This window comes from Bufo bufo, chromosome 4, assembly GCF_905171765.1.
Source record: "Bufo bufo chromosome 4, aBufBuf1.1, whole genome shotgun sequence".
Classification (NCBI taxonomy): Eukaryota; Metazoa; Chordata; class Amphibia; order Anura; family Bufonidae; genus Bufo; species Bufo bufo.
The window spans coordinates 336,433,436-336,445,748 of NC_053392.1; the positions used below are offsets into that span (position 1 = coordinate 336,433,436).

The following is a 12,313-nucleotide window of genomic DNA, read 5'->3' on the forward strand; positions in this document are numbered from 1 at the left end:
TGGAGTGCAGAATAATGGGAGAAAACTAGATTTTTTTTTTCAATTTTTAGCACAAAGCCGCAGCATAACAAAATGTGAAAAAAGTGAAAGGGTCTGAAGACTTTCTGAATGCAATATATATATATATATATATATAAAAATGTCCATATAAAGAAAAACGCAGTCGGCACTGCCTAATGTGGTTAATGTCCAACAGGATCCGCACCATAAACATGCGTCAGTTCGGTGGTGCTCTGCCAAGTAGACATATATTCAAATAGTTGAAATTAGAAAAAACGCAGCACTCACCATTAACTTCCTTTTTGCAGCTTCATTGTAAGTAAAATCACGGTAGATGCGGGGCGCCGCACAGATACATCAGACAACAGCAGTTTTGCGCTGGATTGCGCTTTATCAAGCCCCCCATGACGTGGTGGGGAGGTGGACTATATACATCACTCCCACGTCATGATCGAACAGGTGAAGTGATCACTTCAGTCTACAACTTGATGTCCTTATAAAAACATATAGATAAACATCAATCTAATCTAAAACCGTTTCATACAAACACAGCGAAGTCATTTTTGTCATGTAATCCCAGAGGACCCATGGCATCAGTTAATAATCCATGCGGCCTCCCTCCGTAATAATCTGCGCTTCCTATCTACCTCTATCCCTGCACACTTCAGCACATCATCTCTGCCTCCATCTACATCATGGATGTGTTCAATAGGTCGAGTAGCTCCAATTCTACTTTCTATAGATTTGCTGTCAGGTACGGCGATGAGGACACCAGTCTCCTGCACCTTTGCCAATTTATTTCTTGCATCCTTTGAGGAGAAATATATATTTACGACGAGGAATCCTTTTGTGCAGTATATCAGATTATTTTTGAGATATATCGATGACGTGTAAATAATTTGGACGAGTGACATAATGTTATTCAACGCATTCGTGGAATATCACAATAATGCAAATGATATGAACATGCAATATACTAGCAGAATAGAAAAAGAAGAACTTGAGTGCCTGGATGTTAAAGTAATGATCAGGGATGGGAGTCTACATACCACTATATATAGAAAACCTACTTCCACGAATGCATTGTTACATTATGAAGGTTTTCACCCGCCCCACGTTAAGACGGCAGTCCCTTACGGTCAATTTATGCGCTTGACGAGAATAGTGAGGAACCAAATAGAGTTTGAGGAGCAATGTAAGGAGCTGAAGAGACGTTTTCTCCAGAGAGGATATCCTGAATATATCATAGATAGAGCTTATGTGAAGGCATGTCAACTGAAGCAAAACATTGAAGAAAAGGGAAAAACAAAGGAACAGTGAAAACGCTAGGACAGTGTTCACATTTGACTATTCCCCCATGGCCCCAGGAATTAGGAAGGTGATCCTCAACAACTGGCATATGCTGGGATGAGATGATAATTTGAAAGATAAGACACACGCTAGTCCCATTATTAGATTCAGAAGGAGTAGAACTATAGGGGATGTCATCACCAGGAGCAACCTACCAAGAACTGATTTAAATTGGTTGGGGAAATGTACACCGAGAGGGAATTTCATATGTGGACACTGTTCTATGTGTAATTACATGTATAGACGTAAGTATCTACAAATAGGAGGAGTGGGGCATACAGTGAAAAACTTCATATACTGCAAGACACAGTTTGTAGTATATGTGATTTTCTGCCCATGTGGGTAAGACCTTTAGACCTCTCTACGTGCAATTCAGGGAACACCAAAAAAATCTAGAGAAAGTAGAATTGGAGCTACTCGACCTATTAAACACATCCATGATGTAGATGGAGGCAGATATGATGTGCTGAAGTGTGCAGGGATAGAGGTAGATAGAAAGCGCAGATTATTACGGAGGGAGGCCGCATGGATTATTAACTGATGTCATGGGTCCTCTGGGATTACATGACAAAAATGACTTTGCTGTGTTTGTATGAAACGGTTTTAGATTAGATTGATGTTTATCTATATGTTTTTATAAGGACATCAAGTTCACTTCACCTGTTCGATCATGACGTGGGAGTGATGTATATAGTCCACCTCCCCACCACGTCATGGGAGGCTTGACAAAGCGCAATCCAGCGCAAAACAGCTGTTGTCTGATGTATCTGTGCGGCGCCCCGCATCTACCGTGATTTTACTTACAATAAAGCTGCAAAAAGGAAGTTGATGGTGAGTGCTGCGTTTTTTCTTATTTCGACTATTTCAATATATAAGATCAGCATGCAGCGCTATTTTGCCGTCAAAGCGACAGAAGGAGGAGCCTGACGTTACCTCCACTGTAGCACAATCACCGTGTTAGCCTGCATATTTTTACTACTCTAATATACAGCATAGTTTAGTTGCTTTTAAAACAATTTACTGTATGAACAAGGTTGTAAAAAAAAAGTAATTAGACCTGGGTATGAGATGCCAAATACTCACAAGATGAAAACAGTGGCTAGATGACTTACCTCAAAGAGTAATCTCCCTATTGGTTTATCCTGAATTGCAATGTCAAGGTATACCAACAAATGCTGTAAGTAGAAGTTACACATAGTTAGACATCTAAAACAAATTAGTGTGTGTGCACAGATCATAGCAGCTTAATGTGTGCCTGTTCTTAAAATTCCAAACACATCTTCCACCTTTAAAAGGCTATGGACACCTTTGTGCACTAAAAACCAATAACCCCATATCTTACCGTAATGCAGCACATAATAAAATTGCACTTGCTAGTTTACTGGTATCAGCTTTGCTTCACATGCTCTCAGAAATGCTCTTCTATGAGTTTTGCTCAGTGCTGTCATCTCCTGTGAGCCTCTGTGGGCGTTCCTGTTAATTTCACATACACCAGCACAAGCTCTGCTGCCCCGCCCCCACATCCTGTTACACAGCACAGCTCTGCTGCCCCGCCCCCACATCCTGTTACACAGCACAAGCTCTGCTTCCCCGCCCCCACATCCTGTTGCACAGCTCTGCTGCCCTGCCCCCACGTCCTGTTACACAGCACAGCTCTGCTGCCCCGCCCCCACATCCTGTTACACTGATAGCGACACCGCAGGAGAAATGCTAGCACAGGCTTCCAGTATCCGTAGTTTCAGGTGCTGCACATCTCGTATCATCTGAAGGCAATCGTCTATGCTGTGAAGATACGAGATGTGCAGCACCTGAAACTACGGAAACTGGAAGCCTGTGCTAGCATTTCTCATGCAGTGTTGCTATCAGTGTGTGAAGAGTGGGAGAAGAGGGTTGCATTGACAATCCAACACAATGGGCAGCACATTGAACACATTTTATAAGTGGTTAGAAATTTGTAAATAACTCATGAAAGAATAAAGTTACGTTAAAACCAAGCACACCATTGTTTTTCTTGTGAAATTCCCAATAAGTTTGATATGTCACATGACCTCTTCCTATTGAAAAAACAAAAGTTGGATTCAAAATGGCCGACTTCAAAATGGCCGCTATGGTCACCACCCATCTTGAAAAGTTTCCGCCCTCACATATACTAATGTGCCACAAACAGGAAGTTAATATTACCAACCATTCCCATTTTATTAAGGTGTATCCATATAAATGGCCCACCCTGTATACTCTATTTAGATACTGATTATTGTCTATTCTCTATTGATTTGCCACAAATGTGATTATTGAAATCTTTAATAAAAAGACAATTGAAAAGAAAAGATAGATAGATAGATAGATAGGATAGACAGACACGAGGTGCAATGAATGGCCACTTTAATACAGATGCCCATCTAGCATCTCTTTTCATATCCACAGGTTCCAATGGGTGGAAAGTTTTCAGTCTGAGAGGCATCCATAGGCATCGCTACAGGAAAGGGGGGGCAAGGGGTTATTTCTTGCACCTCCGTGTGCCCCCCCACTGATTCCCCTTTAACCCCTTAGCACTCCATGACAAGTATACATGTCATGGCATTAAACTGTCACCATGTCTGCGCAGGGATCTCAGCTGACCAGCCCGGGACCAATGAGGGTGGTCCCGGGCCAGCGATGCCTCTGATTGGCAATCGGATCTGTACAGACTAGCCAATCAGACGATCCTAATGCCAGTTCTCATCCCCGCAGTATCAGAACCTTCTAAAATGTATATATAATATTCCCCCCCTCCCCCCCAGCCCTCAATGTGCCCCCCCCTCATTTTTTGGATGGCCGAGCGGGGTGGGCGCGGCGAACCACTTCGCACGATCCCCCCACACTTTCCCCCATTTTCAGGATGGCCGAGCGGTTTCGCAGAGTGTACACTGGCACCGATGTCAGCCGTTTAAACCCCTTCCATGCCGCGGTCCATAGGGACCACAGTATGGAAGGGGTTAACAGAAAGGGAGCTCCCTTCCCTATCGGGGGCTGCTGTGCCGTTGCAGCCACCCGATACTTGACGGGATCACAGAGGGAGGGAACGTCTGATTGTTACCATGGCAACCGGATGCCTTCACAGGCTTCCGGCTTGCATGTATAGCTAAGCAGCAGCCTGATCAGGCTAAGTGTAAAGTCACAATACACTACAGTACACTATATAGTGTACTGTAGTGTATTATATAGGCATCAGACCCACTGGATCTTCAAGAACCAAGTGGGTCTGGGTACAAAAAAAGTGAAAAAAGTAAAAAAAAAAAAATGTATTTCTTCTTATAGCAGCACATTTATCACTGCTCTATAAAAATATCACATGACTTAACCCCTCAGGTGAACACCATAAAAAAAAAAATGTGCCAAAAAAGCAATTTTTTTGTCACTTTACATCACAAAAAGTGTAATACCAAGCGATCAAAAAGTCATATGCACCCTAAAATAGTACCAATCAAACCGTCATCTCATACCAAAAAAAATGTATTAGGTTAGTACAATAAAAAGGTATCCCTGCATACCGCAATACTCTCGTATTTTGTAATCTTATTTATATATACTTATTTTGTTTTTTTCAGTAGTATGAATAAGTGGTGAAAATTATTAGTGCCCCCCCCCCATTTTTCACTGTGGTATCTTATGTGCCCCCCCCTATATATTGTTCCTAGAGTCGCCACTGGAGGCATCTAAATGGGTTTTCCACAGTTTAAAAAACAGCAAATTGGTAGCTGCATATACAAATGGGCACATGGTATCACAGCATTGATGGCCCTTGCATAAGAATACCAAACACTATTGGGGCTACTGATTCCTTTGCAGTTTACTCTGGATATAAGCTGGTGGTCATAATAATATGACGCGACTGTATAGATATGTATGAGAGATATATAGACAGACAGAAAAACAGAAATACATATAAATAGACAGATAGATTAATGTGAGATGCAGATAGATAGACAGACAGACAGATCGATAGATATTCTTGGAGTCCAAACCCAAGGTGCTATTTTACAGCTATTTTTTTTTATTACATTTTACTCATTTTGGGCTAAAATCATTTTATCAATTGATCTTTATAAAAAAATATTCAGCAGTTCTGTCACAAAGGGTTAACTGTGTGAATCATATTTTTTCCTCTGTGCATCATCTAATAAACCTTATCTCTAAATTACTAGAAGGTCATAAACACTTATTCAAGCCATATTCTTATCAGTAAAATAAGAACTGAGCTATAATGAATGTATAGGAGGTCTGAAATCAGAGATAAGAAGCACTCAGCTGAGCTTCCTGAGTACAGAGCATGCCAATTGAAAAAAAGGATTTTTAGCTCAAAATGAGTACAATACAATAATTAAAAAATGCCCCCAAACGTGTACATAGCCTTTCAGTGTAATAGATTTTCATTCAAAGAAATAGACCCTAGTGGCAAGTTATTGTCTCCAAAGGCAGCTTCAACTGTTTTTTTTTCTCCTGCACCTTTGGGTCCCATTATGGTATGAGAGCCTTGGCCCACCAGTAGATCCTCTAGTATTCTGGTGGGCCATTCTGATGCTGGATCAGAATACCTTGTACCAGTATGAAGTATATACACTGCCTATCCCCAAAAAGTCACCACCAAAAAAAAAAAGGTCACACACTCTAATATTTTGTTGGACCGCCTTAAGCTTTGATTACGGCACGCATTGTGTCGATAAGCTTCTGCAATGTCACAAGATTTATTTCCATCCACTGTTGCATTAATTTTTCGCCAAGATCTTGCATTGATGATGATAGAGTCTGACTGCTGCCAAAGCCTTCTCCAGCACATCCCAAAGATTCTCAATGGGGTTAAGTTTTGGACTCCGTGGTGGCCAATCCATGTGTGAAAATGATGTCTCATGCTCCCTGAACCACTCTTTCACAATTTGAGCCCGATGAATCCTGGCATTGTCATCTTGGAATATGCCCGTGCCATCAGGGAAGAAAAAATCCATTGATGGAATAACCTGGTCATTCAGTATGTTCAGGTAGTCAGCTGACCTCATTCTTGGAGCACATACTGTTGCTGAACCTAGACCTGACCAACTGCAGCAACCCCAGATCATAGCACTGCCCCCACAGGGTTGTACAGTAGGCACTAGGCATGATGGGTGCATCACTTCATCTGCCTCTCTTCTTACCCTGATGCGCCCATCACTCTGGAACAGGGTAAATCTGGACTCATCAGACCACATGACCTTCTTCCATTGCTCCAGAGTCCAATCTTTATGCTCCCTAGCAAATTGAAGCCTTTTTTTCTGGTTTCCCTCACTGATTAGTGGTTTTCTTATGGCTACACAGCTGTTCAGTCCCAATCCATTGAGTTGCCTTCGCATTGTGCGTGTGGAAATGCTCTTACTTTCACTATTAAACATAGCCCTGAGTTCTACTGTTGTTTTACTTCGATTTGATTTCACCAAACGTTTAAGTGATCGCCGATCACGATCATTTAGGATTTTTTTCCTGCCACATTTCTTCTTCGAATACGATGGGTCCCCACTTTCAGTTTTAAATAATGCGTTGGTCAGTTCTTAACCCAATTTTAGTAGTTTCTGCAATCTCCTTAGATGTTTTCTCTGCTTGATGCATGCCAATGATTTGACCCTTCTCAAACAGACTAACATCTTTTGCACGACCACGAGATGTGTCTTTCGACATGGTTGTTTAAGAAATGAGAAGCAACTCATTGCACCAGTTGGGGTTAAATAACTTATTGCCAGCTGAAAGATAATCGCCCATGCAGTAATTATCCAATAGGAGGCTCATACCTATTTGCTTAGTTAAATCCAGGTGGCGACTTTTTTTTTGGACAGGCAGTGTATAATGAATGTGATTAAGTATACAAAATACCAATAGGAAAGCTTTGTATATGTCATCGCTCTCTGAGGTCACCATAGTGATAGGCAAGCCAATTTCAGCGGTTTATCACTAATCTGCCATGTAAAGTGGTTTCTGAGAACTTACTGTATAAAGCTGGCAGAGGAAGAAAAGTCATGCAGTGCCAAAGAAGAGTCGAAGGAGAGCATACAGCACAAGTATTGTCCCCTCTATGGGTGTTCAAAAAAATTGCTGGTGTGCTCTCCATTCACCTCTATGGGAAATCCCAAAATAGTCGAACGCGTTTACTATGCTAGATTTAAAATTCCCACAGAAGTAAATGGAGAGCAAGCTGCACATGCACAATGCACTCTCACTTTGGGGCCCTGAGATAGGAGCTGATCTCAGAGGTGGAAACTGAACCTATCGGACACTGATGGCATATCCTAGCAACATACCATCAGTGTCTGAGATAGGCAAACCCCTTAACAGCTGAGTATCTGTAAGGTGCACTTTCTTGGTGAATACTGGTAAATATCTACTTACCTTAGTACTTATCAGGTACTTGGTGTAAAAGTCCTCGGCCAAAGCCTTGTACAGTGGCACGGGTCTGTAGTCTTTGTAGCCCCACGTTTCATTAGCCCACATCTTGAGGGCATTTTCATCACCTATAAACTGTCCATTAGCAAAGCACAAGACAGGGGATGTAAATTCCCAAGCTTCACCTTTAATTTCCTAAAATAATAATAAAAAATAATATATATAAAAAAGAAATAATCACACTTATAATGTTAACCTCTTTATGTCTACAACATGTACATACATTTTCATACCCATGCTCATAGGTTCTCCGGGCGTTTAAAATTGATGACCTATCCCAGTGATGGCTAACCTCCGGCACTCCAGCTTTGGTGAAACTACGACTCCCAGCATGCTCCATTCATTTCTATGGAGTTCTGAGAACATGGCTACTCTTCTTCTGCGCAGCCATGCTGTTGTGATGGATGAAATATGTGGTTTAGCATTGTCTGGCCTTCCCTGAAAGGGACGTTGTCTGGATGGGAGCATATGTTTTTTTTAAACCTCTATAGACTATTCAGCATTGATAGTTCCTTTCCAAATGTATAAGATGCCCACGTCGTAGGCAGTAATGTAAGCCCATACCATCAGTGATCATACCATCTAATTTTACGTTGAAGAACATTTTTCTGAATTTGTTCCACAATTATTAGATACAGTTTTTCACAGATTGATGAACATCTGCCATTCCTTTCTTCTGGGAGACTCTGCCTCTCTAAGGCTACTTTCACACCAGCGTTTTTACTGGATCCGGCAGGGTTCAGCAAAAACGCTTCCGTTACTGATAATACAACCGTCTGCATCCGTTATGTACGGATCTGGTTGTATTATCTGTAACATTGCCAAGACGGATCCATCTTTAACTCCATTGAAAGTCAAGGGGGGACAGATCCGTTTTCTATTGACCACTGAGGAAGGGGCCAGGAAAGGACCCCGAAACGCGTTTGGTTTCTGTATACCTTGGACATCAGCTGATGAACACCCACGAGACCCCAACATCCCGACAATTGGATTTTAACTTTGCCGGAATTACAACTTTTTGCTAATGTGGAGGAAACACCTCGCTAATCATTAACCAGGTCCAGGCTTGCAGCATCGGTGAACATCACCAGGAGATTCCGTATGTTGAGAACTACATGATCATCTGAACTACCTCAAGCAAGCGACTAGACCCAGGTACTGCCGAATCTGATACAGTGAGCCTCGTGGGACGCCACGGCTATACTCACATCAGACGGCAAATAACAGGTGTATTATACCCACTGACTTTATGTTCATCTGGCCATATCGATCAAAGTATTTTACATAAAGTGAACTGATCTTTCCAAACACAGAGACATTTACCCGCTCTGAGTATCGGACATTATATCTGGCACATTCATTGAACTGATCAGTGGTTTACCGAATATCCACCGAATATCTTAACTCTGATCATCGGACATTATATCTGATGCATACACTGAACTGACCAGAAGTTTACTGAATATTCAGCGAATATTCACCGAATATTTTAACCATTTATATTCATGCTTTTTTATCTTGCTAATACCTGCCCCTTTTTAAGGTCTTTTTAGTATTGCTCTAGCCATATTTATATATATAATATAGGTGTATTTATGACATTTGATTATTAATTGTTTTTTAGGTATTATATTGTCATCTATTGTATTATAGATTTAGGGGTATATATAAATAATAAATTATTATATATCATCTGCATCTGTTTCTTGGTCTCCAATTGGTCCAGCTGGCGAGTGCTCAGTCTTCCTATACATTTACGTTTTCTATTGTGCCAGATTGTGTCATAGAAAACGGATCCGTCCCCATTGACTTGCATTGGTGGTCATGACGGATCCGTCTGGCTCCGCATCCCAGGAACGCAACTCTTCGGTCTGGGAACGCAACTAAACGGAACGGAGTGCATTTTGAAGCATTCCGTTCTGTTCAGTTTAGTTTTGTCCCCATTGACAATGAATGGGAACAAAACTGAAGCGTTTTTTCCGGTATTGAGCCCCTTTGACGGATCTCAATGCAATGCGGCCCTGTGAAAGAGGCCTAAAAGTATCAATTTGCTCCTCCATTTGTTTTATTAGTACCACTTCCTTTTCCAGCCTTTTGCAACCCTTGTCTCAAATTTTTTTTTGAGATGCGTTGCTGCCACCAAGTTCTAAATGAGTTATTTTTTTCATGAAATGGTAAAATTCTGCTATGTGTTCTATGATCTACTGCAAATCATTGCCTGTTTTTTTTTTAACATTTTACACAGCGCCCCATCTTTTTTGGAAACGGGATTGTATATGATATATTCATTTGAAATTCATTATTGAAAAATTAAATTCAGAAATATTGAAATATAAAATTAATTGATTATATATTAATTAATATCACAATAATCAATACATTTGAGAATATACTAGATTACTTTGTCAAATAGGACTTTCCAGAAAGAGGGGGGAAAGAAGGGAATACCTTTTTCTTAGTACATAAATATTCATGCCATGCAAACTGAAGAAGTGGTTTCAAGACTGGGTCTTCAAAATCAGCATCAAATGAGTGTTTCAGCGCCTAGGAATAAAACTTGGAATACTAATTAGCAAGAACATATCAAAGCTGCTGCGATCATATCACTGCTCATCTCCAGATTATATTCATTGGCTCGCCCGGCGCTTCATGAAAAACAAGTATAGACAGCGCCGCACAGCACCCACAATCAGGCCGGCGGCCCCTCATACATTCGTATGCGGTATTTTTACAGTGGTTCTGCTCCTATAGGAAATCAGTGCAGTTTCTGGATTTGTCCATGCAGTCAGCGGGACTTTAGATTTTACAGGCATCCTCAAACTGCGGCCCTCCAGCTGTTGTAAAACTACAACTCCCACAATGCCCTGCTGTAGGCTGTTCGGGCATGCTGGGAGTTGTAGTTTTGCAACAGCTGGAGGGCCGCAGGTTGAGCATGCCTGGAAATCCTATCCACATGATGCACCTGAAAACACATTAAAGACAAACTGACGCCTGCAGCATTTATAATACCATCGCATGCAGAGTTTTCCATAGAATCACCAGACCTATAGGAAGCTGCATTACTATGGTCACAGTGGTGATGTGTCCCCAAGTGGCATAAGACCATGCAGTGTCATGCCTTTTGGAGAGACATCACTGCTGAGGGCAATCATTGGCTGCAGCAGCACATGTGACCCTGTCCACCTGGGAGGACAAGATGGGGACCAGATTAAGGAGGTAGGTATAGAGCTCCTCACAGGTAACTGCTGGCTGTGTGTGGAAGGAGGGTTTAAAAAAATTCTAATGTCTGCTAGATGACCACCATATTGGCTGGCTGATCATTAAATAAAGGGGATGTGTAACTGCAGGGACTCCCTTTCTCAAGATCAGTTGGGATCCCGCATAGATCTAGCAGTGATCAGCCAACCCCTTTAAGTCTGGAGATTTCTGGTCAGTGCAGAAAGCAAGTGCCTGTGGAAATCAGTTGTTTGGGTGGCACAGATGCTCCTGTGCTCGATCACTGCCCTGGTGATCACCCCACCAGCAGCACCCTCCCTGCTGCTCAGTAACTTTTGGAGTGTCCTCCATGCCCTCACACCCCTTCCTTTACCTCGGCCGCACATTTGGCAACGTGGAAAGAGGGTTCACTGAGGAGCCCGACAACCTCCAGCTGTAACCGCTCCGATGCCATGATGTGACCGACGACTACTACTCCTTTCCGCGTCCTGCACGCCCCTGTTACCCTGGCAACGAGGAGGCGTCCTCACTTCTCACTAGGGACGCTCTGCAAGCTGTGACGTCACAGAAGGAGAAATCCCGCTGACATCACTGCTCGAGGGTAGCAGTGATCATTGCAAACCAATATCATTGCAAACTGTGGCCCCAAATTTGATTGTCTCCCCCCCCCAAAGTTTGAAAATGATGGTAAGATGATTGGGGTAGGCAAAGGAAAAAATTATCAACTAATTACATTATAACTCAGATTTTTTTAAAAGGCTCTTTTGAAAATAGAAGAAGCAATGTTATTGGCTGCCATGGCTCAATTTCCCGTGATTTATTTCTACCAGTTTTGTTAACCAGTTCCTGCCTGGGCCATACACCCCCCATCACCACCTTTCTAGGACATGCAACTTTGAAAGCAGTGACTTTTTTTTCTGTTCGGTTATGTAAATCATTTTTTATGTGTGTGCAGCACTTGGTGGGCATTCTTTTTATTATTTTGTCAAAAATTTTTTTTTATATTTTACACTTTGAGCCCCTGTTACAAGTCCTTTGGGTGACATTTAACATTACATTATTTTGTTATTGCTGATTTCTCTTGTAACTTGGGCAGACAGTAGCTCTTTAGAGAGGTTGGACATCACTGTATGACCTTGCTACAGAGCTGATCTGGATGTGAGAAGACCCAGCAGCTCACACAGACTCCTGGCCCCTGGTGACATGACTGATGGGATCAGAGCTGATCTCTGTACATAGGGTTTGCTCAGAGATGTGTATACAGCGCTGCGTACTCTTGCAGCTGCAGAGATATATGCTGTCT

General features: G+C 42.0%; 1 protein-coding gene across 1 annotated transcript in view; it reads right to left on the reverse strand.

The window, feature by feature from the left end:
- The window catches only part of PPIL6 (peptidylprolyl isomerase like 6), a 32,430-nt gene extending 20,927 nt beyond the window's left edge, over positions 1–11,503 (reverse strand). The window contains exons 1-4 of the mRNA XM_040428859.1: positions 11,384–11,503; positions 10,243–10,338; positions 7,741–7,929; positions 2,463–2,525 (exon numbers count right to left, since the gene is read on the reverse strand). Coding sequence (XP_040284793.1) covers positions 2,463–2,525; positions 7,741–7,929; positions 10,243–10,338; positions 11,384–11,464 — 429 coding nt within the window. The 5' untranslated portion in view covers positions 11,465–11,503. The remainder of the gene's footprint in view (positions 1–2,462; positions 2,526–7,740; positions 7,930–10,242; positions 10,339–11,383) is intronic.
- Positions 11,504–12,313: the final 810 nt, after the last annotated feature.